General features: G+C 47.9%; 1 protein-coding gene across 10 annotated transcripts in view; it reads right to left on the bottom strand.

Annotated features, from left to right (window-relative positions):
* Positions 1 to 27293, bottom strand: part of GALNT17 (polypeptide N-acetylgalactosaminyltransferase 17) — a 283928-nt gene that overhangs the window by 24906 nt on the left and 231729 nt on the right. For all 10 annotated transcript variants that reach the window (XM_042971399.1, XM_042971405.1, XM_042971404.1 and 7 more), the window contains 3 exons: positions 14631 to 14816; positions 12208 to 12345; positions 4173 to 4268 (listed from right to left, as the gene is read on the bottom strand). In XM_042971399.1, coding sequence (XP_042827333.1) covers positions 4173 to 4268; positions 12208 to 12345; positions 14631 to 14816 — 420 coding nt within the window. The remainder of the gene's footprint in view (positions 1 to 4172; positions 4269 to 12207; positions 12346 to 14630; positions 14817 to 27293) is intronic.

Raw genomic sequence — 27293 nt, 5'->3', positions numbered from 1 at the left:
AGACCGTGAGATCATGACCTGAGCTGAACTCAAGAGTCAGACGCCTAACTGACCGAGCCACCCCGGTGCCCCTATCGCCAGCATTTCTATTCCCTGTCTCCGCCCAGCCATGGCTCTGGCCCAGTGCTCAGGGCTGTGCCATGAAGCTCTGGGCCACAGTCCGTTGGGACCTCAGCAACAGCTCAGTGGCAGGGGCTCAAGAGAGCAGCCCAGAGCCATTGGGGCTGTTAAACGGTAAGAAGGAAGATGCGCATGTGCCTGGGGGCCCCTGGGGGCAGCACTGCCCACCCTTCTCTCTCCTTGCCCTTGGTCCTCAAGGGAAATCAGAAGGAGTGGCTGAGTGGCCGGGGGTGGCTGACAGGTTGACCAGGTGGATGGGGAGGGAGCAGGAAGGGGCTGACAGAAGAGGCCAATCTCATTGCTGATAGGCCTGCAGGGCAACCACCTGACCTGGGCCCAGATCGGCAGCCTGGAGCCGGGTGGGGGAGCCGAGGGCCTCCTTAGACAAGAACCCCGGCTCTCGATGAGGTCGAGCTGACACCAGAGGCTATTGCTGCATCGTTGACACCCCATTTTTAGGTAAAACTTGAGCTCGAAAAGAAACGGGCACGTGTCCAATCCAAATTAGTAACCGGACAAGAGCGAGGCTGGCCAGCAGCTCGCTGATAGACACTTGTGAGAGAGCAGGCTCTCCAAGTGGCAAGGAACCTTTTCCATTTTGTTGGCAAACACATGTTGGAAGACAGGAGATCACCCTCCTCGGTGCTTATTTTCTCTCTGTTTAATTGCTGTCGGATAATAAATTACGACCGAGAGTCCATTAATTAAGCTCACAATGTCCGTGGAACACCAGTTTCTTCTTCTGGGAGTTGCCTCGTTCCAGGAGCTTTGATTCAGTCTCTGTTTGCCCAAAGCACTTTACAGAGCGGTTTTAAAAGATGCCAAGGCACGTGACGGGTGGGGAACTCACTCCCAGCGCAGAGGGAGTGGTTTTGCAAGGAGGGGGAGGAAACCTTGATGAGCGACGGTGGGGGGGGGGGCAGCCTGGCAGCTGGAGAGAAGTACCCAGGGTGCCTTCTCAATTCAGAACATGTGGTAGAACAGAAAACAACATTAGACTTACTTAAAAAAATCAGCTGATGGGAAACAACCATGGTCCCCTCCTAGGTGTTCATTCCAGCGCTGGGGCGCGGGGGGGGGGTCAATGGACAGCCTCCCTTGCTTTTTCATTCTATAATCCACTAAATGGGAGGAGAATTCATTGGAAAAAGCCCTGTGTGCAGGTGGAACCCAGGAAAGATGAATTCCGGAGCCGCACCGGGAAGCCCTCAGATCTCTGGGAGACATTTATTAGACCACCTTGATTCCTTTTCTCATGCCCAGAGGTTGGCTTCACAGGCCAGTTTTTGATTATGCAGATATCTAAACATGACAGTGTCTTATTATGCTACAGTTAGCAAGTACTTAGCTCAAATGTCACCTGTTCGGAACACTGGGTGGAGAAACCTGGGAGTTAAGTATTTTTCCAAACGCTACTCCCAGCATCTCCCGAATGACAGTCACATACAGCAGTGTGGCTCAAAAGCCGACATCCCCAGGGCTTAGCGTCCAGGCTCCCGCTGCCCTCCTGGTGCGATACCACCATGTCCCGATGTCCCCCTCCCTGCCAGCTCACCCAGCACCAGTTGGGCTCGATTGCCAGCTTGTCATATGGCCTGTCCCAAGATGCGGCCTCTTAAATGTCTGACTTGACCATCCCTTGCAGGCCACGGCTCCCCACCTCCACTGCCCGGGTCGCCAAGGCTTCCAGGGTCCTTGTCACCTCCAGACCCTGCGAGGGAAGAGCTGGAGAGTCAACGGGGGCCGATGGCCAGGATGCTTCCGTAGCATCCACCCCTCTCTGAACTCCTCCGAGAGTTCAATCTAAGCCCGATCTAAGCCGTCACCACCACCCGCCCGGCGCCCCTGGTGGTTCCCTAGTACCCCCAGAGTCGAGTCCCACACTGGTCAGGCCAGCATCATGGCATCATCTGGGAACTTGTTAGAAATGCAAAATCTCCCCTCCCACCCCAGGCCCCCTGACTCAGAAGCTCTGGGGGGGGGCAGAAGTTCAGAAGCCAGAAGGCTTTCACAGGCCTTCCAGGTGATTCTGCTGCACCATGAAGGCAAGGACCTGTGTCTCGGAGCATGCCTTCTCTGGCCTTGGGAGACCCACCTCTCCATCCCCTTCTGCATGATCTCCCAGCCAGCCCTCCCCCCTCGCAACTCTGAGCACCAGCCATGCTGGGCCGCCTTCTGTGTTCCAGCCCCTGGGCTATCTTGTTCTTTCCACACTTCCTATGCTATAGAGTCTCCTGTCTCTTTGTCTCTTCCCTCAAGTGGAACCCATCTGAGAGCAGGGACCAAAGCCTACCCACCGCCATATATACTCGTGACCAGCACCTGCGGTCAGTGAGAAAGATACACTCGTTGAGCGAACGGATAAATGAACGGAGACACTCCCTGGATTCGTTAGTCCCTAATGCCTTTGCTCGGAGTGCCTCCCTGTGGAGAGCCTGGTCGCTCTCCTGCTCCCCACGCGTGCTTTTAGCCAAGTAAATCATCTTGACACACATGCATTGGGTTTGAACGTAGAGCACTTTAGTCAGGCTGGAGGGCGTGGGTTCTCATCTGCTTTGCTCACAGGCACTCGCTCCTCTGTGCCTCAGTTTCCCCATGCTGCCTGTCTACTCCCCAGAAGCAAAGGGCTCAGGATTCGATTTGTCTCGCAGTACCCATTATCCACCTTCAGAGGACCTGTCACACACTGAAGGGATGCTGAGGGTCTGGACTATCAGAACTCCCTGCCATGAGGCAGCCCGCGTGGTTCAGTCGGGTAAATGTCTGGCTCTCAATTTCAGCTCAGGTTCTGATCTCATGGTTCATGGGATTGAGCTCCACGTTGGGCAGCTCAGAGCCTGCTTGGGATTCTCTCTCTCCCTCTCCCCTGCTCGCGCTTGCTCCCTCTCCCTCAAAATAAGTACACTTAAAAAAAGGGAAAGAACTACCTGTCATGATGGTAGAGAGAACACAATTCCTCTCCTTCCAGGTATTGGCTTAACGGGAAGCAAAAGTTCCAGGAACAGAGGAAACCCATGAGCCGTAACGAATGCCTGCCTGAACGTGCGCGCGTGACTCCTGAATATGAATTGGCAACTGAATGTCTTTGGGTTCACGGAACAAGAGATGGACCAAGGGAGCTGACGGGGCATTTTGTCCGGTGTCTTCCTATTACAGAGGAGCAAACTGAGATCCAGAGAGAGGGAATCACTGAGTCTGGCTCAGAATCACCTGTCTAGTGCTCCACGAGGACCGCATCATAAATGTTTTCCCCGTTTGTAGCCTGCCTTTTATTCCTATTAGTTGACATGAAAAAATGTCTTAAACTTTTGTGAATGTCAAGTCTAATGACATTTTTGGGTACGTTTTCTCCCAAATCTCAGACAATTTCTGCCAAGCTCTTTATTCACACACATGCACACACATACATACGTAAACACACATGTATGCATACATGTGCGCACACACCTTGGGTTAGCACAAAGTTGCCAAGGGAAATTCATTGACTAGGCTCTATTTTCACAATGTTGGTCGAATGTGTTGCCCTTTTTGAGTTATTCTGTGTTCTCCTGAGAAACCGGAGAAGGCGTGTGTTCTCTGAAATGTTACTACCGGCACGTTTCTCTTCCCCAGTTAGCACTCAGCTTTTGTACTTACAGACCCGGTCACACTTACCACCCAGCTGGTCCTTCGGGATGAACATGTCAGGCATGTTCTCATGAGGAAGTCTGTTATTTCTTTGAAGTACGCGTAAGCGGGCATATTTAGTTATGATTAGAACGTATGCCCATGTGGCAGATACTTGCCTAATTGCACATGACTCTGAAACGTATTCACATTCTCTATCCGGTATGCAGTGTGCCCATTGATCCTCTTAATATCTGTGCTGATGCAAACACTCATGAATCTTTTCCCAACTGCTATGCAGGAACAACCAGAATGCACCCCACCCCCCGCCCTTCTCCTTAAAATCTCCGAACACAGAACAGCTACAAAGTAGAGAACAACAGACGCCCCACAGATCCTCTAGAGGCTGGTGATTTTACTCCTCCTGGTCAGAGACCGGCTCCTACCTGGGGTCCCCAGCCATGGCATGGGTACAGTATTGCTGTGTGGTTCTCCAGTGGCCCCTGGTCCAAGCAGACGTCTTTAGCCTTGTTGTTTCGAAGCTGTAGGAATAGGCAAAACATCACCCATCAGAGCTCATCTGTTGGAAATTCCGCTGCCCAACCCTTGTTCCGCCATGACTTGGTTCGGACTTTTCTGTGAGGTGATCATTTTGGCAAGAAAGACAAAGTCCTTCAGCGGATGCTGTGGGCATGAGCGCTCTGCCTGCAACACCCCTAGCCCCTGCTGACACACAACTCCCCCGTCCCCAGCACTGAAGAGAAGCCTAGGGAACATCTGGACATAGGAACACCAGTTACCCACTGGTTATCCAGAGTGGGCCTCGACACCAACACTGCTTTTAATAACCCCGGGAATCATGGGTCAGTTTCTGAAGTCACTGCTGGCATGGAGGCATTAAAACCAGTAATCCCCCAAAGCAAACAAAAACCCTGCCGCCGAGCAACAATTTATTTATATATTTCTGTACTTATGTACATATTCAAAGAATACTTACTGGATGCCTAGACGGTGGCAGGTACCATGCTAGGTGTTTGGAATGCATCTGTGGCAGAACGGACCAAAGTCCCCAAGACGAAAGCCCTGAACCTAGCTACGCACATCTCTTTGGGAACACGGAAGAATTTGTCTCGTTGGAACCTAGACTGGTGTCCATCCCACCCGCCATGTTGCAATCTCAAACCGGTGGGAAAACATTGTTGGTCTTACACTCTGTCTCCTCCATGGAAACCAAACTAACCAGAGACAAATCAAGAAGGGAGGCAAGGGGCACTTGGCTTCTGTGCTCCCAAACTGTGTTTAGGTTCAGGCAACTGAACAGAGTTTCACTGCCTTTTTTTTGTTTGTTTTAAAGATTACAAAAATAACCCCATCCTACTGAGATATCTTGAAAACTGTAGAAGAAAGTAACAATCGCTCACCATCCTTTCCCAAATTCGGTTAATTTTTTTCCCTAATTCTGAGACAATTTCGTTTTGTTCAAGTTGGACCGTAATGAGCAACTGTGTAAAACTTGTTCACCCTTCAGGTTTTATTAAGAAAATAATCCTAGAACTGCGGTTACGGTAGCAGAAGGTAGGGCTACCTTAATGTTCTTAAAACCTGCCGTCCAAATCCTTTCCAGAAGCTTCAGACTAATTTCTATTCCCGTCCACAAGGTATGTAAATACTTATCAGTCCCGAGTTTCATGCTTTAAAAATATTGTGTTGGTCAAAGTATACAAACATCCAAACTTAGATGCTGGGGAACCTAGTGCACAGCATGGTAATCATAGCCAATAATACTGTATCACATACTTGGAAAATCACCCAGCGATTAGATCATCTTAAATGTTCTCATCACCAAAAAAAGAGATGGTAATGAGGGGATGTAACAGAGGTGTTAGCTAACTCTATGGCAATAATCACTTTATAATATGTAAGTGTGTCAAATCAACATGTTGGACCCCTTAAGCTTATATAGCTTTATATGTCAATTATATCTCAATAAAGCTGGAGGGAAAAAAAAGAAAGCTGCTTGGAAGAAAAATTCTAAAGAAATTGGCGGGGGTATTGCTTTAAACCCAAGTTACCAAAAATGTATGCAGAGGGGTAGAAGTGATGAATCAGATATGTTGCACAAAAGGTCCCAAGCAAGAGATCTCTGCTGAGTCGCCTTGGAGCCCCATGCTGTGTTTTAGTTCTTTTGTAGATGCTTTGAGGACACGCTCACTGTCGATGCTTTCAACGAGGCAAAGGATAAATTACGTGGAAAAAAAAACCCAAACAAACTTCTGAGTCAAAAAGTAATTCAGAAGAATTAAGATGTTGAAAGTGAGAACATCTACCAAATGTATTTTGCTTATGTCTTTTTTTTTAATGTCTACACAAGAGCAATATTATAAAAATGTGTCCAACGGAGTCTAATGAAGCTTTTAAGAGAAGGATAAAATAAAAATTACAGGTGATAGAGAATATTGTTTTGAGAGGTGAGGAAAGACATTCTTGTTTTTATGAATTTACAATTAATAGGAAATTGGAGAGTTTCAAGTTTAGCAATTCTTTCCCTTTTTAAGAATTATCTGCTTATTTCCCCATTGGGATCTCCAGTGGTTTTATTGTAGATTTAGAAGCGCTCCTAATATATTAAGGTATTGTTTTTATGGCATATTTGTTCCCTATAATGATTTCAGAATGCCAGGCTTTTCAATTTTGTTTCTAATGTTTATGCAAAGAAATCTATTATTCAGTAACTTAATAAATATTATGGAGGGCCTCATACGTGCCTGGGACTGTGCTAAGTTCAATGAATGCAAAAATAAACAACACAGTCCTTGCCCTGAAACAGTCCATGGTCTGGAGAGACAGACACAGGAAGAGCTCGTGCAAGACTGAATTTTTGCCAGGACAGCAACGAAAACACGTCTCCATTCCATCTGTATATTATTATATTGCACCTGTATGCTTTATGCATACCGTATGTGCATGGTCTTTCATATAAATAATGGTAAGAGAATAACAAAGATGAATAAAATCAAACAAGGGGCAGAGGCACTTCAGGCCACGAGGGCAGTATGAGCCAACCACAGAATTTTGACCAAAGACCCGGTGAATGTTTTTGTGCTCACTGAGTTGCTTTTACATGTGGAAAAGCAGTATCTCATACATGGAAGAATCAGGACATAAAGCGGGCACGTGTCTTTCTTTAAAAATTATGTTAAGGCAGGGGCGCCTGGGTGGCTCAGTTGGTTGAGCGTCCGACTCGATTTTGGCTCAGGTCATGGTCTCACGGTTCAGTTGATGAGTTCAAGCCCCGCACGGAGCTCCCCGCTGACGGTGTGGAACATGCTTGGAATTCTCTCTCTCTCTTGTTCTCTCTCTCTTCCCCTCCCCTGCTTGCACTCTCTGTCTCTCTCAAAATACATTAAAAAATTTAAAAAATCACGTTAAAGCATTCCAGCTAATAGAGGTGAATAGACATTTAAAAAGCAAGGGAAGGTGGCTTACTCTGTAAGTGGGCCTGGGCGCCATCGCTGTGGTCAGGATGAAAAACACTGGGGCTGACACCTGCTCAGAGGTGTCTGTCTCCCTCTGTCACCATGCTGGGGTCTGGGCGTGGCAAACAGGACTGCTAGCAGTTAAGTGTTAAAATACAGTTGCCTGAATAATCGTACATCTTGTTACTTAAATGAATTTAACCGTAAAGCTATTCTGAAAGGTATAAAATGGAAATAAAGGAAAAGAATGTTTGTGCCCCAAACCCCAGATAATATTAGCAAAGGCTGAGAAGTTGATGAACTTTCTCAGTCAAGGAGAAAGTGTGTTAACGTTCTTGTGTTACATGCCCCCTGACCCTTCATTTTGGAGACTCGGAGACGAATTAACAACAAAACAAAACATTAGAGGTAGTGCAGTTGCTGGATCGTAGGGTTGTTCTCGTTTTAAATTTTAAGGAACCGCCATACTGTTTTCCGAAGCGGCTGCGCCAGTCTGCATTCCCACCAACAGTGCAAGAGGGCTCCTCTTTCTCCGCATCCTCAAACATCTGTTGTGTCTTGTGTTGTTGATTTTAGGCCATTCTGACAGGTGTGAGTTGCTATCTCATTGCATTTCCCTGATGATGAGTGAGGCTGAGCATCTTTGCACTACTAGGTACAAAGAATGCAAAAATGTTAATTTAAAGGGGGTACCTGCACTCTGATGTTTACGGCAGCACTATCTGCAACAGCCATATTATGGAAAGAGCCCAAATGTCCATCGAGTGATGAATGGATAAAGAAGGTGTGGTAAAAACACACAATGGACTATTATTCGGCCGTAAAAAAGAATGAAATCTTGCCATCTGCAACAATGTGGATGGAGCTAGAGAGTATTAAGCTAAGTGAAATCAGTCTGAAAAAGACACACACCATATGATTTCACTCACATGTGGAGTCTAAGAAACAAAACAACACAGGGAAAAAGAGAGAGGCAAACCAAGAAACAGACTCTTCACTATAGAGAACAAAGTGATGCTTACCAGAGGGGAGGGGGATGGGGGGTGGAGGGGGGTGGGGATTAAGAAGGGCACTTGTTGTGATGAGCAACAGGCTCAAAAACTAGAACCACCCCACGTTCCAGGAACTGCACAGCTTCTAACGTTTGTTGAAAAAAAAGAAAAAAATTCATCCCTGAGTCTCCAACATGAAGGGTCAAGTGGAGTGTAATCTAACCAGGTCGAATCACTACACTGCACACCTGAAACTAACATTACACTGCCTGTGAACTAACGAGAATTTTTTTTAAATCTTTTATTTATTTTTGAGAGAGACAGAGACAGAGCATGAGCAGGGGAGGGGCAGAGAGAGGGAGACGCAGAATCGGAAGCAGGCTCCGGGCTCCGAGCTGCCAGCACAGAGCCTGACGCGGGGCTCGAACTCAGGAGCTGTGAGATCATCACCTGAGCCGAAGTCAGATGCTTAACCGACCAAGCCACCCAGGCGCCCCTGAACTAACGAGAAGTTAAGTAAAAACTTAACAGAATGTTACAGGTTACCATAATGCAATTAACAACGAGACACAGATAATTCACGTGACGAGGACGTTTTTTTAAAGCCAAGAAACAAGCCCGCTAAAAAATTGGGAAGGAGCAAGGAGCATTAAACCCAGAGATATTCACTGGCCTGGGGAAAGACTCTCAAACAGCATTGTACATGAAAACCGGAGGACATAAATTGCAAATATAGTACGATATTCACTCTGCCTTCTTCTTTTTCCTGTTGCTCGGGGGCCTGGTGTGGTGAAAAGAAACAGTAGGAGGGAGTGTTAGAAATAGAGTTGTCTAAATAATGGTAGATTTTGTTACCAAACTGAATCTGATTAGTTTGACTTCTTTCATTTAATGTTATAGTCCATATGAAATATATTTTAGCATATGTTGAGCTCAGCAAGCCGAGAAGGAGTAATAAAAGCAAATGCCCTAAAATGTTAACACTGATCATATCTGGGAATTGGGATTTGGAATAACTTTTGTTTCATCTTTATATTTCCTATAGAGTGTATGCACTGAATTTCTCACTTAAAAGAGATAGAGAGATTTGCAAAAACAAAAGCCTCCCCTTTCCCCAAAACCAGACTATGATTTCTACGTTGACTCCATGGCCACCCCACTGTTCAGCTCCAGAGACATCATTTACATCGTACTTCATGTGCATGACAGGCCCTGGAGCTGTTCAGTGCACAGCCTGTGGAACTGGGTCCTGGCCATCGTCTTTCATTTTCCCGTTTTTATTCCTTATTTTTTTAATACTATTTTCCTCCTCATTATGGTATTATCATATAAACATTAGCAATAATTGGGAACACGTGACAAAGTACCCTCACAAAAGCTGCCTGTCTCTCCACCCAGAGGTAACTACAACCCGTGTCTCCATTTCCCCATGCTATTTTCTCACTTGCTTTCAATCTAAAATAGTAAGGAGCTAATCCAATTTTATAATCCTGACCTTTTCCTCTTAAGAATTAGACTATCAACATTTCTCTCAAGTCATTAAACTTTTGTACATACCTTTCGAAATGGCTGCAAATATTTCAAACGATTAATATGGTATATTTAACTAACCTTCAAGTTAGAGTCAAATTTTTTGATAAAAAAAAAAGTCACGGAGATGAACAATTACTCTCAAATCTTTGCGCTCATTTCAAAGTATTTGCTTAGGATAAGGGTAGAAATGAGAGTGCGACTATCATTAAGCCTTTTAATACATGTGGTTCAAACTGCTATTTAAAAAGCTTGTTACAATTTACACCCTCACCAGAGGATCTGTGATTTTTCATATAACCAAGATCTTACTGGCAGAATGCCCACATGTATTCCAAAAATGAACCTTTGTTTATTTGGCAGAAACACAAAGCTACCTCAAAGTATTTTAATGTCTTCGATGACGAAATCAATGAAAAACGTCCCATGTTTTTCAACCATGTGTGTTTTCTCCTATACTTTATTTTTCTTTGGGGGTGTTTTATTTTCTTATTTAAATTAATTATTAAGATGTAATTCAGTTTGTGGAGCTCATTATATATTATTTGCATTGTCCATTCATCTATACTATTCTTCTGGTTTGGCATACTGTTTCTCTATTCAGTTGATGTATAGATTATTTTAATATTTATAAGCTCGGATCCATTATCCTTTACTTTTGCATTTTCTTCCAAGGCTTTCATTCTTAGGAAGCTCTGGCCCTTTCAGAGACCAGCTGCACATGCATTTCCGTATGGTCCTATTATCATTTCTTTTCTTTCATTTAACGCTAAAGTTCATCTGAAATACACTTCAGGATATGGTGAGCTGCAAGGGTCTCAATTGTTTTTTTCTCCGAAGAACTAGGCAATTCACCCAATTGTCTTACGAATAATCCGTTTACAGCCTGTTGTTTTTCAATGCCTCCTTTTATTTGACCTTACTTTGATAACCCTAAACCCCCAGACCACACTTTTGTTTTGAAGAAGAAAAGATAAGGCAGTTCGGACCTGTTAATAGTCAGTGCTGAGTGCCAGCTACTGGTCTAAAAACTCAACGTATCCCGGCTCGTTTCACCTTCCCGATAGCCCTGTGCAGTGATTCAGTCTTCACGCGCCCCTAATCACTATATGGACTGTGCCTGCAAGACACATGCTTCCCATTCCAGATTCCGGCTCCAGAGGGACACCTCGCCCACACCCTGACGGTTTAATCTGACCCTTATTTACTTCCCATAAAAGGCATCGGGCATGAAGCGGGAAAATACACAGTTACAGAAAAAGGAAACACTGTAAGTCAAAGAGAGCCTTAGCTTCAGCCGCAAGCAGCTCTGGGAAGCAGCCCGAATACTGGAGCTAGTGGGGGTGTCACCACTGGGTCTGGTGCATCTGGCGCCCTGCGCCCTGGCCTCACTCTGTGCCTCATCCGAACACACAACGGAAGGAAGTAAAAAGGCTTACACACAGCATGTTCTCAGCGGTAGGGCTTACGATATTGAAAAAAACAGAAATAACATAAACGTCTGTATTATCGAGCAAAACACGGCACACAAAGGTGGTATCATGCACAGTCATTACTAAGGCTGCAGAAATGACACAGATATTCCTTGTATGCTATGATTTCAAATTATTCCACATGTGGACACCATGGCTGCAGCAATACATAGATACAGATGTGTTTATAAAAATATACACGTGTGTATATTTTTAGTAAAAAAAATGCACACACGGACACACACACAAAGACCACACATCAAAATGTAGTATCACCTACGAAGTCAGAATGCCTGTGTGCAAGGCCAGCTTCATGACTTACAGCCTGAGACCTTCGGTAATTATTGAATTCATCCAAGTCTCAGCTTCAGCTTCCTTATCAACAACATGGACATAATACTCATAAAGGGAGGGTAAAATGAGTTCACAGGTGAAAAGCACTTAGAATAGTGCCTGGTGCATCAAAAGCTCTTGTACGTGTTCGCTGCCCCTTATTAGCATTTTCAAATTTTTCTGAAATGCATACTAATGGCCTTTGTAATAAGAGAAAAGTCTATCTATTTCAATGTTTAGAGAGTTGATGTTGTCTCATCACAGAAGATCTAAGAGCGTCTGTCCTTTTGTTGGTGGCAAGGGGTTCTGGCCGCCAGCACTGAGCAGTGGACAGCTCCAGTCACTGCCTGTCTTTATCTCCAACTTCCTGCTCAACGTCCCTCTTACGGGTCCCAGGGGACCTCAAAGTCAAAATGTCCCAAATAGAACTGATCATGCACTCTACACCCCAGACGGAACAGGTTACCAGAGCCTCTGGTCCCCCCATTGTAACATTTATTACATGTGTCCCCCCACCAGCTGGTGAGAGCCTTGCTGCCAGGTCTGTACCTCCGAAAAACACTCAATGAATGAATGAATGAATGAATGAATGGATCTGTCCTCTATTTTCCCCCATCAGAGCAATCCCCAGCCTACTGCACAGCCATCCAAGCTGAGGGCACGTGTGGTCTTAATTACCTCCCCATATGCAATGGTGTTATTGTATCTTCTCATTTCTGGGTAAACGTGGTCCAGGTACCACTGGAAATTCTTACACTTTAAACTTTTCCTCAAGGCTCTTCTTTCGGAGACATCACCGATGTCAATTCCTGGATTCTGAAAGTAGAGAGAAGCAGGGGGCATTAGTGACTGGGGAGCTCTGGCTGGAGAAGAAGGCGGGTGGCTTTTGAGGAGAGCCATCAGAGAGAAACCTGACGTCCTGCATGCTTGCTTGGGAAGTAGGTTTAAGGGGACTCATTTGATCCCAGAGCCCCAGGCTAGACTACGGTCCCCTGAGTGCAGCACGTGGCCCCCCAAAGGAGCCGTCCTTATCATCACCACACAAAAGGGATCCTAGGACGCACTGATGTTGACAACCTATGTTCCCAGCATCTTCCCTCGTTTCCTCAGTGACTCTCGGAGCCAGTTATTAGAGGAATTATTTGATTAAGACAGGAAAATAAATGCCTATAACCACCTCCTGTCTTTCTTCTCTATACACGTGTGATTCCCCCCTTTGCTGGCCCTTTGTGAAGTTCATTATACACCGAAGTGAAAATAATTTTCCATTGCAAAGCTTGTAATGATGTTCTAATGAATAATTCACTCTGCTTTTACAGAAATGAACCTGTAATGGGTTCATTACATGCTGACAAGGGAAAATAAACTAGCTGAAATAGGACTCCACAGGCTCTGCCGCAAGATGGCCATGAACCAGGAGGGACAGGACGCTGTCTCCACAATGGCGGGCAGCCAGGCGGCAGCTTGGGGGCCAGGGAGAGTTCATATTATTTCGTTAAGATTCCTCCTTTCAACAGCCAACTGGTGGTGTTAAAGGAAAGCCCCCCTAAATGTGCGTCGGAAGACGGCCAGCCGCCTTGAGCGCTTATGACCCTAAGTCACACTGCCACTGTAAATTCACAAACGGGAATAATAATACTGATTGCACTGATTTCACAGGGCTGTGGGGAGAGTCGAGTAAGGATGTGAGTTCACAGCCCTGCCCTGCCATGTGCTACACGGAGGACCTTACGCAAGTCACACGTCACCTCCCAGAGTTTCAGTCTACTCACCTGTAAAATGGACGTCATAATAGGTCCATATCAAGCTAGCATGTATTGAGCCCTTCACAGTTGCTATACTCTGAGCCTTGTTTTTATCTTCACAAGAGCCCCAGGAGATGAATGTCAATAATCCCTGCTTTATAGGCAAGGACACTGAGGCAGAAAGTTCTTCTGTCATGAGGTCGTTAACAGAGGCGCTAAATGAGATACTGCTTAGGGAGTAGGTTTAAGGGGACTCCTTTGATCATACTTCCTGAGTGCCAGGGACATAGCCAGGGCTCAGCAAGTGGTACCTATCTTTATATAAATAACCACATGTCAAATCACTTCTGGTTTAACAGCTACAAAGTGCTATTATGGCCAAAAGAGCTTCAATGCTTGGGAACATTATTTCAATAACTGTAACAACAGGATACAAATTCTTTACTTTTACCCTCTTTATCTAGAAATCCTGCACATATGCTGCTGCTCTGGGCTCCCGCCTCCTGAAACCTGAAATCTGCCGGTCCTCAGAGGGAACAATTCTAGGCGACTCTCTCAGGACATGGCTGAGACACCTACAGGTACTCTGACTGAAGAGATAAACCCAACTATGGTGGGTCACCCGCTGTGCTGTGGATCTAAGTGCATTGACATGCACCTAGATTGATGATTTTGGTACTCTGTACTTAAACTGAGTACTCTAGTACTTAGATGGGGGTACTTTAGTACTTATTACTTAAGTGAGTACTTTAGATTCAGTTCCCCCAGTCACCTTCGGAAGGATTTTCTAGGCAAGGAGCCTCAGGGACGGAGGCAGTAAATGGATTTGTTCAAGACTGCATAGCTGGTAAGCGGCAGAGCAGGGATTCCAACCAAATCAAGGCACAGCCATCACACAATACTCCTGTCAGGCTTTGGCAACACGGGAGTTTTCTTAGGCTGTATTCTGGAAAGAATATGGAGGAGACTTGAAGAGCCATGTAAACTGGTAGGGGTGTATGTCATGGGGCAGGCGGAGCTCCGTGGGAGGGCGCAAAATGAGGGCAAATCATGGAGTCATTGGTTAAGAAGCTTCCAGAACACCATGGACGTTCAGGAGCAGGGCATCCGGATGACTACAGTATGGCTGGGATTAATTCAATAAGACCCTTCTACTCTTTGTAACTGGATTTCGAGAGTTCCATTGTGCCAGGCCCCACCTAAAGCAGGGTTTCCAACACCTGGAGATCTGTGAACCCCTTCAAAATGCTCTTACAATCTTGCACGTGTAAGCATCTTTCTGAGGAGACACCATCAGTGACCTGTCTGACGGGATCACTGGTCCAGGGTGATGGGGAAGGGCTGCTGGGGCCCTACCTCCAGTGGCAGGTTCCACGCTATGTACACGTGAGACTTGTAATCATCCATCCAGACCTCAGCAACCCGGAGAGCATTCCTCTTGGTGTAGAAACCGATGTTGCTGTTGTAGGGTTTCTTCTTCCGCTCAATGTGGGCCACCCGCGAGCAAGGCAGGACCTCCATGCTGCCCCCACAGAGCCATACCTGGAGGAGGGAGGACTTGATCAGCCTGACAGGGAAATGTCTAGAGGCCACTGCCCCTCCCCAAGGCCCAAAGGCAACGGTCAGGGGACCTAGCATGGGTGAGAAGTACATTTCAATGTATCTTAAGGTTGGTCTGTTACTGCAATGTAGACTAACCTAACTAAAACAGGTGTAAAAGAAGGCTTGGGAGACTTTTATAGAGAAAATAGTTTAGGATATTAAAATAGAGCTCTGGGTAACTAAGGCCCAGAGCCTTAGTTAGGTGGCTCCTGGCGACACATGGATTTTCTTAAGCTCTTCGTAGTGCACAGTTGGCACCCATGGAGGTTTTCTTTGCCACCTGGCTGAAGTCGGGCCTTGCAGACCTAGAACAGAAAATTCAAACTGAAAAGCAAACCATATTTATTCATATCAGCACCAAGGGCACAACAGGCTACTTACGCATCGTTAATATGCTCTGTGATGGAGTCCTAAGAGCACAGATGCCCAGCCTTCTGGAAGCATTTGCCCCAATGGTATCATGGGCGGGCATCCCTTGTTATTGCTGGAATTGGAACATGCGGGTGGAAGGCTGATACGGTAGTTGCCTTTGACGGATACAAAAGCCCAAGGAAGTGACACCTGCCATTCTCTGCATGGGCATGGCAGGCATCCAGGCCCAAAAGGCCCTGCTTGTATGGAAAAGCTGAACTGTCCAACTTCTCCCAGTCCCAGGCAGGCAAAACAAAGCACTCCTGATTCTCAGGAAGGACTACTTTGTGGAAATAAACGTCCCGGTACTGGTGGGGAGAGTGTGCTGGTGAGCTGACCCAGTCAGCACAGACAATGTATATGCTCACCCCAACCTGGGATACTTCAAGCCCCTCTACCTTTACTTTCCCAGACCCCCTTCTGGAGGATACTGGGACCCTCCTGCAGGTTTGTACACCGTCCCTGGATCTTCATTGATTGAATTCGGTGGCAAGATCCATGCGTGTGTGGTCTTCTGTTTCTATTTCCCAACTCTGGCTGCACCATAGGGAAATGATACAGATGGAAAATTCTGCCCATAACCATGAATCCTCACCTTCAAGGAGGAGACTGTAAAGCTAAGGGTTTGGTAGACAGTGAGTGGTCCAGAGGAGCTTGATTTGGGGACCTGACCATTAGGTTCCCCCTGCGTCGTCATGGCAGCTGCTGACAGTGGAAGGAAGCCACGTCAAGGAGGCAAATACGGCCAATGCCTGTAGGGAATGGGGGCAAGAGACCTTACCAGGTAAAACAAGCTGAATTTCTGGGGTGGGCAATAGGCAAAGATACAGAGTGGCACAGGTATGTGGCATTGCGCAGTGTCAAGATTCAGGGAATGAATGGAAAGACATCCCATATTCATGGATTGGAAGGCCCCATGTCGTTAAGACGGCAACACTTTCCAAATCGATTTAAAGACAACACAGTCCTCATCCAAACCCCAGATGGCTTCTTTGCAGAAATTAGCAAACTAATCCTAAAATACATGTAGAAATACAAGAGACTCCAAAAAACCTTGAAAAGAGCAAAGCTGGAGGACTTCCACCTCTGATTTCAACTTACCACAAAGCTGCTATAATCAAGACAGTGCGGTGGAAGAATAAGGAAAGACGACAGGATAGAACTGAGAGTCTAGAAATAAACCCTCACCTCTACAACTGACTGACTTTCAACAAGGGTGCCAAGACAATCCAACGGGGGGAGATAGTCTTTTCAATAAGTTGTGCTGGGACAACATGCCAGAGAATGAATCTGGACCACCACATCACAACATATGCAAAAAGTAACTTGAAATGGATCCAAGACATAAACGTAAGAGCTAAAACTGTAGACCTCTTAGAAGTAAACGTAAGGGCAAATTTTCATAACCTACGACTAGGCAAATATTCACCAACTGATAAAAGGATTAACAAAAGATGGCATATCCATACAATGGAATATTATTGAGCGACAAAAACAAGTAAGTGCTACACTATGGATGAACCTTGAAAACATTATGCTAAGGGAAAGAGGCCAGTCATAAAGGACAGCGTACTCTATGATTGCGTTTATGTGAAATGTTCAGTATAAGAAAACCCATACAGACAGAAAGAAAATTAAGGGTTGCCTAGGACTAGGGGTGGGGTTGGGGGAAGGTAGAGTGGGGATGGGGTTTCCTTTTACGGTGATTAAAAAAAATGTGCTGATATCACTGAACAACTCCTTGAATATACAAAAAACCATTGAGTCGTGCACTTAATTTTTAAATTTTTTTCATGTTTGTTCATTTATTTTGGGAGAGAGAGAGAGCATGAGCAGAGAAAGGGCAGAGAGAGAGAGGGAGAGAGAGAATCCCAAGCAGGTGCCACGCTGTTAGTGCAGAGCCCAACGCGGGGTTGGATCTCACGAACTGTGAGATCATGACTTGAGCTGAAACCAAGAGCTGGGTGCTCAATCGAATGAGCCACCCAGGCGCCTTGGAGTTGTGCACTTTAAATGAGTGAATCATAATGGTATGTGAGGATCTCAACAAAGCGGTGGCAAAAATAAACAGATAGATAGAGAAGTAATTCCCCAGAGAGATGGGAAAAGAAGATTCAAGGGGTAGATTCCAGTTTGGGAAGCTAAGGAGAAATAATGCAATCCAAAGCAGAGTTGTGTGAAAACCAGTTCCGGAGTAGGGATAACGTGTGCAGGTGTACGACGGGCCTCAGCAAAAGCCAGAAACCCAGTAACAAGAACGGAGGTTCCAGGCGGGAACAGAACCCACAGGCAGACCAACTTGGTGCCAGTCTTCTGTAAGCAGTCCAGACCAAGGTCAAGCGACATACATAGACCAAGATCGGATTGTTCCAATTGTTTCAGGTTGTCCCTAGGGAAAGTTGTTTCAGACGTCCCTTGCTAGGAGTGGGCTGACAGAGCAGAGGGTCCAGGTCAGACCCCAAGCCTCTTAAACAAGAGTGGGAGATGGTGTGCCAGCTGGGAGGCAGGCCGTACAGCACATCTGTCGTGTGCAGCAGGGACCGTGGCTTCCTCTCCTGGACTCTGCCATGTGGATACCAGTTGGCATACTCGTGGACACCAACTCAGAGCCACTTAGGTTTTCCTGTATGGTCTGGGGAGAGGCAAAGGGTTCTCGGACTGTTTAGCATCTTGATGGTACAGACAGCCCTCTCCTGGGCCCAGCAAACCTGGAGTGAATGACCAGTGTCAGCACTGGCCCGGATGCCTGTAACATCATCACAGACCTCTTCTGCCTGGAACACATTCCTGTTACCATCCTGTGCCAGCCTGGCCTTGGTCTACACCTCAGTCTGTCACCTCTAGTGACTCAGACTGGATTTAGGGTCGTAAGCACGAGCAACTAGCAACAGCAGATCTTGTATGAGACAGCAAATGACAGCACTGAAACACAGGCTGCAAACTACTCTGGAGATACCGGACAGAGGAGGTAATTTAAAGTTAGGAAAGAAATAAAGAGAGGAAGGAAGGAAGGAAGGAAGGAAGGAAGGAAGGAAGGAAAGGAGGGAGGAAGGGAGGAAGAGAGAGAGAGAGAGAGAGAAGAGGAAGAAGAAGAAGAAGAAGAAGAAGAAGAAGAAGAAGAAGAAGAAGGGAGAGGAAGGAAAAAACAGAAAAGAAAAAGAAGACAGACACACAAACACCCAGTAGGTGTGGGAGGCAAACTGAGCCCAGTCCTTTGGGCCTTGAGGAGCAGCCCTAGCCTCCTCTCTGCTTTATCCTTCTTCCATCCTCCACTTCCGCAGACCCTCCACTCACAGAGGTGAGTGTCTTCGCTAGGCCTGCTCCAAAATGTAGGACCAGCCAAATCCTTACAACCAGGCACCAACACCAAGTACCTCATGAAATCCTCACAGATGAGGAAACTGAGGGTCCAAGAGGTTGATTAAGTTGTTTACAATCCATAGCCAGTGAGTGGGGGACCCAGAACCACAACCTAACCCCGAGCCACACCAACAGGCCAGCCCTTACTCGGTGGGCACCTGCAGCTCTGACCCCACCAATCCAGGGTCATGGATCCTCCAAATTTCCTCAGCCACAGCTTGCACCTCCTCAAGATGTCTGGCCAGTGCCTCTGTGGGTGGGGTGAGTGAGGGGGACGGGGTGTGCATCCATGGCCTGAGGAAACTCAGTGGACCCGAACGTGGCACCAACGATACCCTCAGGGTCAGGGGTGTCATTGTTAGGGGTGCCAAGGTCAGCCTCCTGCCGCACAAAGCCATCGCCAGTGCGATGCAAGGGGAACGGAAGGAGCCAGTGGGTCCAGTGATTCTCAAGTCTTGGGAGGCTCTTCTCCAAGTTGGCAGGAGTGGTCACAGCAGAGCTCATGAGCTGGCCCTAAGTGTTGACAGGGTGACGTGAAGTCTGTCCCTGGTCAAATGACTGAGTGTAGACGGTAGAAGTGAAGCCATTCACGAGGGTAGACTGAATACCTTAGAAACAAAGCGACAGGTTAACTAAGGCAGCTGCTGAGGGCTGATCCAGGGGACTGATGCTCACGCAGTTTCCTACTCTACCTGAGAGCTATGAAAGCAAGAAGGTAGCTCCATAAACGGAGTGATCGATTCATCCTTCCGCCGGACATGAGCACTTAGCTACAGGCGTCTCAAGTACAGCTGCTCCCGAGGAAGTTATCCTTCCTTCCGTTACCGTTTGTCGGCCCAGATGGCGAGGTTCTATGGAGACTGGGGGACATTATACCAAGGGAAATGAATAAGTAGGTGGGGATGAAAGACTGATTGGCACATCTGCGATGCCAGGGAGGAAGAAGAGAGGAAACGACCATCCTGGAATAGCACTCCAGGCCCGGAGGTCCTCCCCAGAGGAGGAGGTAGGCCCTCCAGATGGGCTGGAATGGGCCAGGAAGATAGCACAGTCCAAGCTCTGGGACAAGTCCTGGTGGGGTAGAAGCCGTAGCAAGGCTCTTGGTCACCCTCTGCCTGGGAAGTGGTGGCCAGCAGGAGACGTGCTGACCCCAATAACACATATTAATTAATTCATAGTTATTCATCCAGAAAATTCCACTCAGAGCCTACTTTCCAGCATGGGAATGTCATGGAGAGTGTCGAGGGACAAGTCCTTGCTCTCACGAAGTTGATGATCTTAAAAGGGAAACACATTAATTAAATAATCACAGGCAGATGTGCCTTCTCAGAAGCGGAGCCAATTCCAATGAAGGAAAGCAACACAGTGCTGGAAAAACCGGCATCCAACAAAGGGACAGGCCCTTAGGCTTACAGAAAGCATCCCTGACGTGGGGCAGGTAAGGTGAAATCAGAAAGCCTAGACTGAGCTAACCTGGCTAAAGAAGCACGCTAACTGGACGAGAGCCCAAGCCCGGGGGCAGCCAGCACAGATGCAGTGGCCTCGTGGGGGGGAAAGTCTGGGTTCAAGATGGCTGCAACAATCTCTCCCACGTTCCCTTGCAATGTGGATTTTTTGCTCCTTCCATCAACGAGTTGGATCGACTTTCCCTCCTCTTGGATCTGGGCTCGTCCTCAGACCTGCAGTGGTGAGTAGAATGCGGGAGAAGCTTTTGCACTCTCCAAGGCCAGGCCTTGGGAGGGTTTGCAAGTTTTACTGTCCCCCTCTTGGGATTCTGAGTCCACCATGCTGTGAAGAAGCTGGGAATGAAAGACCATGGGGGCGAAGGGGGTCCAGCCTGGGCTCACTCGCGTGCCCGGAGCTTCAGCTGAACCAGGCTCCTCCGGTCAATCCACTGACTGACCACCCACGCGTGAACGAGCCCACCAATGCTATGAGGGGCACAGGAATCGGCCAGCAGACCCCAGCCTAGACTGCCAGACTCCAGAATCATGAGCAAATCAATTGTTCTTTTAAGTCACCAAACTGTGGGCTTACACAAACAACTCGCGTGAATGGAATATTCAAGGAGTACTCAAGGAACTGAAAGAACAGCCATGCGGCTGTGTCAGGGCAAGGGTGGAAGAGAGGAGAATAGCATGAAAGAAAGCTGGGTGGGCAGGCAGGGTTTGCACCAGCCGGGCCTGCAGGCCACGTGAAGGAAACTGATCTTCGTTCTAAATGAGAAGCCACTGAAAGGTATGAGTTTGAAAACGTGAACTCTGGCTGAAGCGTGGGAAACAGATTAGCAGTAAGGCGAGGGGAGGCAGAGGAGGCAGGAGGGTCTTAACGTCACTGCCGGGAGAAATGCTGGTAGCTTTGGCTAGGGCAATGGAATAGAAGCAGATATGTTGACAGATTTGAGGCTTTTTAGCAGGCAAAATCTTGAGCAACGGGTTGGATATGGCGGAGACAAAGAAGGATCAAGAATGACTCCTAGGGTTTTTGCTTGTGTAGTTGGACATAGGGAGGTAGCATCGTGCCCTGGGCCAGAAAGCCTGCCCGAGGCTCTGGAAGAAAAAGAGCATCACAAGAGTCTTAGGCGGGACACGTCCTTTCTGCTTAGGACAGTTGATACCCTGGGGGAAGAGGACACTATGGGAGACGGATGTCAAAGGGTGCCATTGATTTCTGAGCTCTCCACCATCACTCCAGGGGGAGAGTCTTCGAGGGTGCGCTGGCTTAATTCCATCTTTTGGTGAATTTCATTCATTCAACTCATATTGTCTAACAAGTATTTTACTAACTCATTAGAGTCTTAAAGATGATGGAAAGTATGTCATCAGACGAGGCAAAAGTTGGTATTTCTGGAATTATGCCTGGATCTCAGCCGGTCTGGCGGTCTCCCTGAATGCCCTCTGTACTTCCCAGAGTCTCCGTCTTCCCTCCAAGGGCAGGACGAGAAGCTGGCCTAGACTGCTGGTTCCCAAACCTGGCTGTGCCTCCGGATCCCCAAGGGATGCTTTAAAATAACAAACGCTTGGATCCCACCCGAGACCTATGACTCACATTCTCTGAGGAGAAGCTGAGGGACTACTGGGTGGTTTAAACAATCCCCCATGTGATTGTGACGTGTCCAGGTTTGGGAACCACTGGCCTAAACTCATTTCATGTCTTTTTCTGAGACTGTGGTTTTATGACTGGAGGCAAAGAGAAGGTAGGATGTGCCTGGCCAGAGCTCAGACCACTGGGTGATGGCTCCAGGAATGCTGGGGATCTAAAGTTCCAGGTATTGCCCAGACCATGCTCTCCCTGGTGCCTCCATCACCAAGGAGCTTGGACGGTAAGGGGGCAAAGTCAAGGAGCCGGAAGTCACCGCCTTGGTGGAGGTGAGCAGCCGTGGAGGAGGCCGGGAAACATGGCGGAAGCCAGGAGCTAAGGCCAATGCGGCTGATTCATTTACATCACCTACTGTAGGCAGTGGCCTCTAAACATTTTTGATATATGTTCGCCACTGGAAAAAGAACAGCTGAAGGCCAATATGTTGACTTTATCCATTTAAAAATGTACGCCCGTGCTATCGTACTAATGTATTTTACACACGATACATTTAAGGACAGAGACATTTAAAAATTATACCGCCATGGAGGTGCTAATGTATTCCCCTTGGACCCCAGTGGATTATCTTGAGTCCGTCCGGCTTTGGAAACCACTACGAGAATTCAAGCATTCGAGGTCTAGGTCCCATTCCACCATTTTTAGAGGCCAGCTGTTGCTCAAAGCAGCAGAAAGTATTGTTCAGGAACGAGTAGGTTTGGAGCCAAAGTAATCTAGTGAGAATTTTCAACCGTGACACTAGAGTGTGAACAGCGAGCGCCATGGTAACATGAAAGCTACTTGTCCCGAGATGCCCCAGGTGCCATCTGGGGGCAGCTGTCTCTGGAAAAAGCCCTGGATGGTGTTACAGGGTCTGCACCTCCGTCTCCCCCACCCCCTAGTCATTAAGGTTCAACAGGAAGCTGCCGGATCCAGAAAGAAATCCGGGTGTCATGCTCAGCACGCACCTCCCCAGACACTGGTCAGTCCGTCACCAAGTCCTGCAGACGAACGCCTCTTAACTGTGGCTCGATTGTAGCCACTTCCCCAAACACCCACCACGACCACCAGGCCACCAGCTCCTCCGCCACCACTCCAAGCTGCCACCACTTGGACCGCGGCACCCACATGCCCATGGCGCCATCCGTCTGGCCTCCACTCAGCAGCCAGAGTGCCGTGATCCGATCACGTCATTCCCCTGAACGCTTCGTGGGCTCCCACTGCTCTGAGAATGAAGTCCAGAATCCTAACATGGCTTTGGAGGACTCCCGTGCCCGCCTCACCCTCGTGTGCAGCTCCCCCACAGCGACCCTTCTTTCTCTTTTTTCATGTGCCACAGTCCTTCCAGCCTTGGAGCCTTTGCTGAGCCCCTGCCCGGGACACTCTTTCCTTCTCTGCCTGGTTACCTCTTCCTCCAACTTCAGCCTTTAGCTCAACCGCTGCTTTCCCAGGGAAGCCCCCCCATAAAGGCAGAGCCCCCTACTGGAGACTCACGTAGTACTTGTACATACTTGTGCAAGTACAACTCACCGCAGTTGTGATTTTGTGAGTGTGCCACGCACACAGTGGGTGTGTGAGAGTATTACTCTCTCTTTTCCTTACTGGGCTGTCAGCTCGTTGAGGACCAGACCCATGACATCCTGTGTCCCCAGTGCCCAGCGCTGGGTCTGGCACATCAGTAAGCACCTGACAAACTCTTGTTCAATGGGCGAATGTGAACGTACTAATGAACGCAGTGGGGACGGAGGGCGAATTCGTAGGATGGGTCTAGAGAGAGGGCGTAAGACGGGGGGAGGGAGGGAGGAAATGGAGGGAAAAAATAGAAACGGTCTAGAGATACAACATGACAGGCACAGAAAGGACAATCAGATTGACCAGGGGCCTTTATTATAGGACTCAACACCAGGAAGATCTGAGTCTCCCCAACTTTTCGGCCCACAAACCCAAAACCACCCTCGTGCTCCTGGGACTGCGGTTCCTTGGCACCCTGGCTCATAATGCAAAGCTACTCTGCAGTAGTCACCACCAGCCGGCCCAGTCCAGCCTGGACACCACTGGGAGGCATTCTCTAGCACAAGCTGAGAAATACTGAGAAATGGGCTCCATTTCTCCCAGAATTTGGGCACACTCACTCTACCCCACCTCACCCTCCGGTTTCCTCATCTATAAACGAGGGGGGGGGGCTACTTCTGAGCCTCTTTTGGCCCTGGTGTTAAGTCTGTGATTCCCTACACCATAGACCACAGGCTCAGGGTTCAGGGTCAGGGTCATCACCAGTGGAGGGCACCGGCTTCCTTATGCTGGTCACCCCAGCGTTGACCTTCTTGGGGAATAATCTTGAGACTACCAAGAATCCCCCAACTAATGAATTCAGGCATGTTATCTAGACCACCGGTTTATCTCTGAATCAGACCTCCAGGCTGCCTTGGGTGAACCTAGGGTGCACCCTCTGTCACAGGCAGCCTCCAGGCACGCACCGAAGCTGGTTTTTTCTCCTTGTGGACTAGTCGACATCCCGACCGTGCCACTTACTGAACACATTTCTTGGATGGCACTTCCTTGTATTGGCATAGGGTGTGACACTGACTCTACCAGATCTCAGATCTCAACTAGTGCTGAGTGGGGGCACCTGGGGTGGCTCAGTCAGTTGAGCATCTGACTTTGCAGGGTTTGGTGTGGATATGGGCATATTTTCGTCTCCCTTGGGTATACGCCGAGGAGCGGGATTGCAGAGTCGTATGGTAACACCACGTTTAATCTCTCCAGGGGCTGCTAATCTTTTCCAACGTGGCTGCACCATTTGATATTCCCACCGGCAGTGTAAATTCTCCACATTCTCCCCAACCCTTGCCATTGTCCATCTTTTTGATTATAGCCATTCTGGTGGGCGTGGAGTGGCCTCTCGTTGTGGTTGTGATATGCATTTCCCTGATGGCTAATGATGTTGAGCATCTTTTCACGGGCTTATTGGCCATCTGTGTCTCTTCTCTGGAGAAATGTCTATTCAGACCCTTCGCCCAATTTGTAACTGGGTTGTTTGTCTTTTCAGTATTAGTAGAGGCCGTGTGGAGGAAATGAAGTTGGCTTCCAGTGTCATTTCACACTCTCTCCTTGCTTTCCATCATCCAAATGCTCTAGGGTTCAAGGCCTCTCAAATCAGTCCTTCCCTGTGTAGAGCTGCCATGGAGATGGCCATGAGGTGCAGAAAAAGAACTGTGCAGCAGAGGCTGGTGTTCTTTTTTTTAATGTTTACTGAGAGACAGAGTGTGAGTAGGCAAGGAGCAGACAGAGAGGGAGACGCAGAATCCGAAGCAGGCTCCAGGCTCGGAGCTGTGAGCACAGAGCCCGACGCGGGGCTCGAACCCATGAACCGCGAGATCATGACGTGAGCCGAAGTCGGATGCTTCACCGACTGAGCCACCCAGGCGCCCCCAGAGGCCAATATTCTTGTTCTACCTCCTCCGAAGACTAGCTGTGCCATGTTAAACAAGTCCTTTTCCTCTTGCCTCCCAGGCTTAAGGCGTCCTCACCTATAAGATGGGAGTTGTACTACCCACCTGCCTGTACCACAGAGCTGTAATGAGGGCCTACTTGAGGTTATAGAGGTAAAAATGTAGGGACACCGTAGAGCCTTCCAGCCCTTCAAAGGGAGGTCAGTGGTGTAACTTCTGGGCTTGGACCCAGGTTTCAGACTGCATGCTTCCGTCCCTGGCCCCACTGGTTGTTAGCTGGCCTGGGGCAACTTGTCCCAATGTCCTCCCCTGTGTAGTGAAGGACAATCACAGTCCTTACCTCTCTGGATCGTGGTGGTGTTTAAATGAGATGTTAGCACATCTCATTGTCAAGTGCTTAGAGCAGCGCTTGGCTCCAAGAAAGTTCTCCATACACGTCATCTGGGCCATCGTTATTACCATCACTCCAAGTAGAGATTTCTGATCCCCTATTCTCTCTCTGCTCCCGGCACCAACTAAGAAGAGAATGGGCCGGATTGAGTTCCTAGAAGGTTTCTTCCTGATTGAGCACTGGATGCACTGGCAGAACAGGCATCCCGATGAGCTGTGCTGGTTTTTCCAGCCTAACCGTCTCCCCGAAACGTCCAAGTCTGTGTCTGAAGTGTGTGTGGGGGGGGTTCTGCCCTTCGGGGCCCTCCTCAGATATGTGCCTCTTGGCGTCTCTATCCGTCTCTCCTTGTTCAGGCCCCAAGCACAGCCACTGTAGGAGACCAGAATATGCCACCCTGAAATACGCCTCTTTGTCATAAAGATAATTTTGAGCTGATTATTTTGAGAAACAGCAGGCAGAGAAGCTCTGAAAACAGAGCAGAAGTTCCCCTTTGGTAAGGGAAAATTGTATTTATAAAAGATCTCCATTTGCAAGGGTACCTTCTCCTCTGTACCAGGAAGAGAAGGATGCCTCCAAATCATAAGAGACCCATCCATAGACAAAGCACTGACTTCACTCTGCATAATAAGACTTATCCTTGTTTACAGTACTATTCCCGGTCCTCTTCCCATAACTGGTCCCCTCTTCCTTTGTTTTAGCTGAAGATGGTGTTCAAGCCCACGTTCTTTAAAAAAAATTTTTTTTAACGTGTATTCATTTTTTTTTAATTTTTTTTAACGTTTATTTATTTTTGAGACAGAGAGAGACAGAGCATGAACAGGGGAGGGTCAGAGGGAGAGGGAGACACAGAATCTGAAACAGGCTCCAGGCTCTGAGCAGTCAGCACAGAGCCCGACGCGGGGCATGAACCCACGGACAGTGAGATCGTGACCTGAGCCGAAGTCGGACGCTCAACCGACTGAGCCACCCAGGCGCCCCAACGTGTATTCATTTTTGAGAGACAGAGAGAGACAGAGCACAAGCAGGGATGGGGCAGAGAGAGAGAGAGACACAGAATCTGAAGCAGGCTCCAGGCTCTGAGCTGTCAGCACAGAGCCTGACGTGGGGCTCGAACTCACGGACCATGAGATCACGACCGGAGCTCAAGTCGGACACTTAACCAACTGAGTCACCCGGGGGGGCCCTCAAGCCCAAGTTCTAAGCCACCTCTTGAAGTTTTCCCATCCCGGAGTTTCTCCCAGGTATATGTGAGAAGTACATGTTAATAAATACCTGTTTGCTTTTCTCCTGCTAATCTGTCTTTTCTTACAGGGGCCCTAGGTAGAAGAAGAACCTAGAAGAGTTGAAGGGAAGATTTTTTTTTTTCCTCTCCTCTACACCACCCTCATCTCCAGAGTCTGTGCCTGTTCCCAGGGCAACCATGGGTGTCCAAAATGCTGTCCATCCCAGTCTGTCAGCCAAAGAGGCAAGCCAACCAAGGCAGCTCTTCAGACCCCAGTCACTCAGTGTCTTTCTCCAGTGTCTTACAAGATGCTGCTTTTCGCAAGTTAGAGTTGGCTTTGTTCTAGAATAGAAGGATAAATATCTGGATTCCAATGGGAGAATCTCAAGGGAGTTGACAGGTCAGCCAGCCAGCAACGGGTGCAGGAAATAAAATTTCCTTGTAAGGCCTCCATTCTGTCTTCAGTAAGCTTTCTCCCCAACTCACGGGCACATATACCTAAAGTA

This window comes from Panthera tigris, chromosome E3, assembly GCF_018350195.1.
Source record: "Panthera tigris isolate Pti1 chromosome E3, P.tigris_Pti1_mat1.1, whole genome shotgun sequence".
Classification (NCBI taxonomy): Eukaryota; Metazoa; Chordata; class Mammalia; order Carnivora; family Felidae; genus Panthera; species Panthera tigris.
The sequence above is the reverse complement of the archived record's forward strand: the minus strand, read 5'-3'. Positions and strand labels throughout refer to the sequence as shown.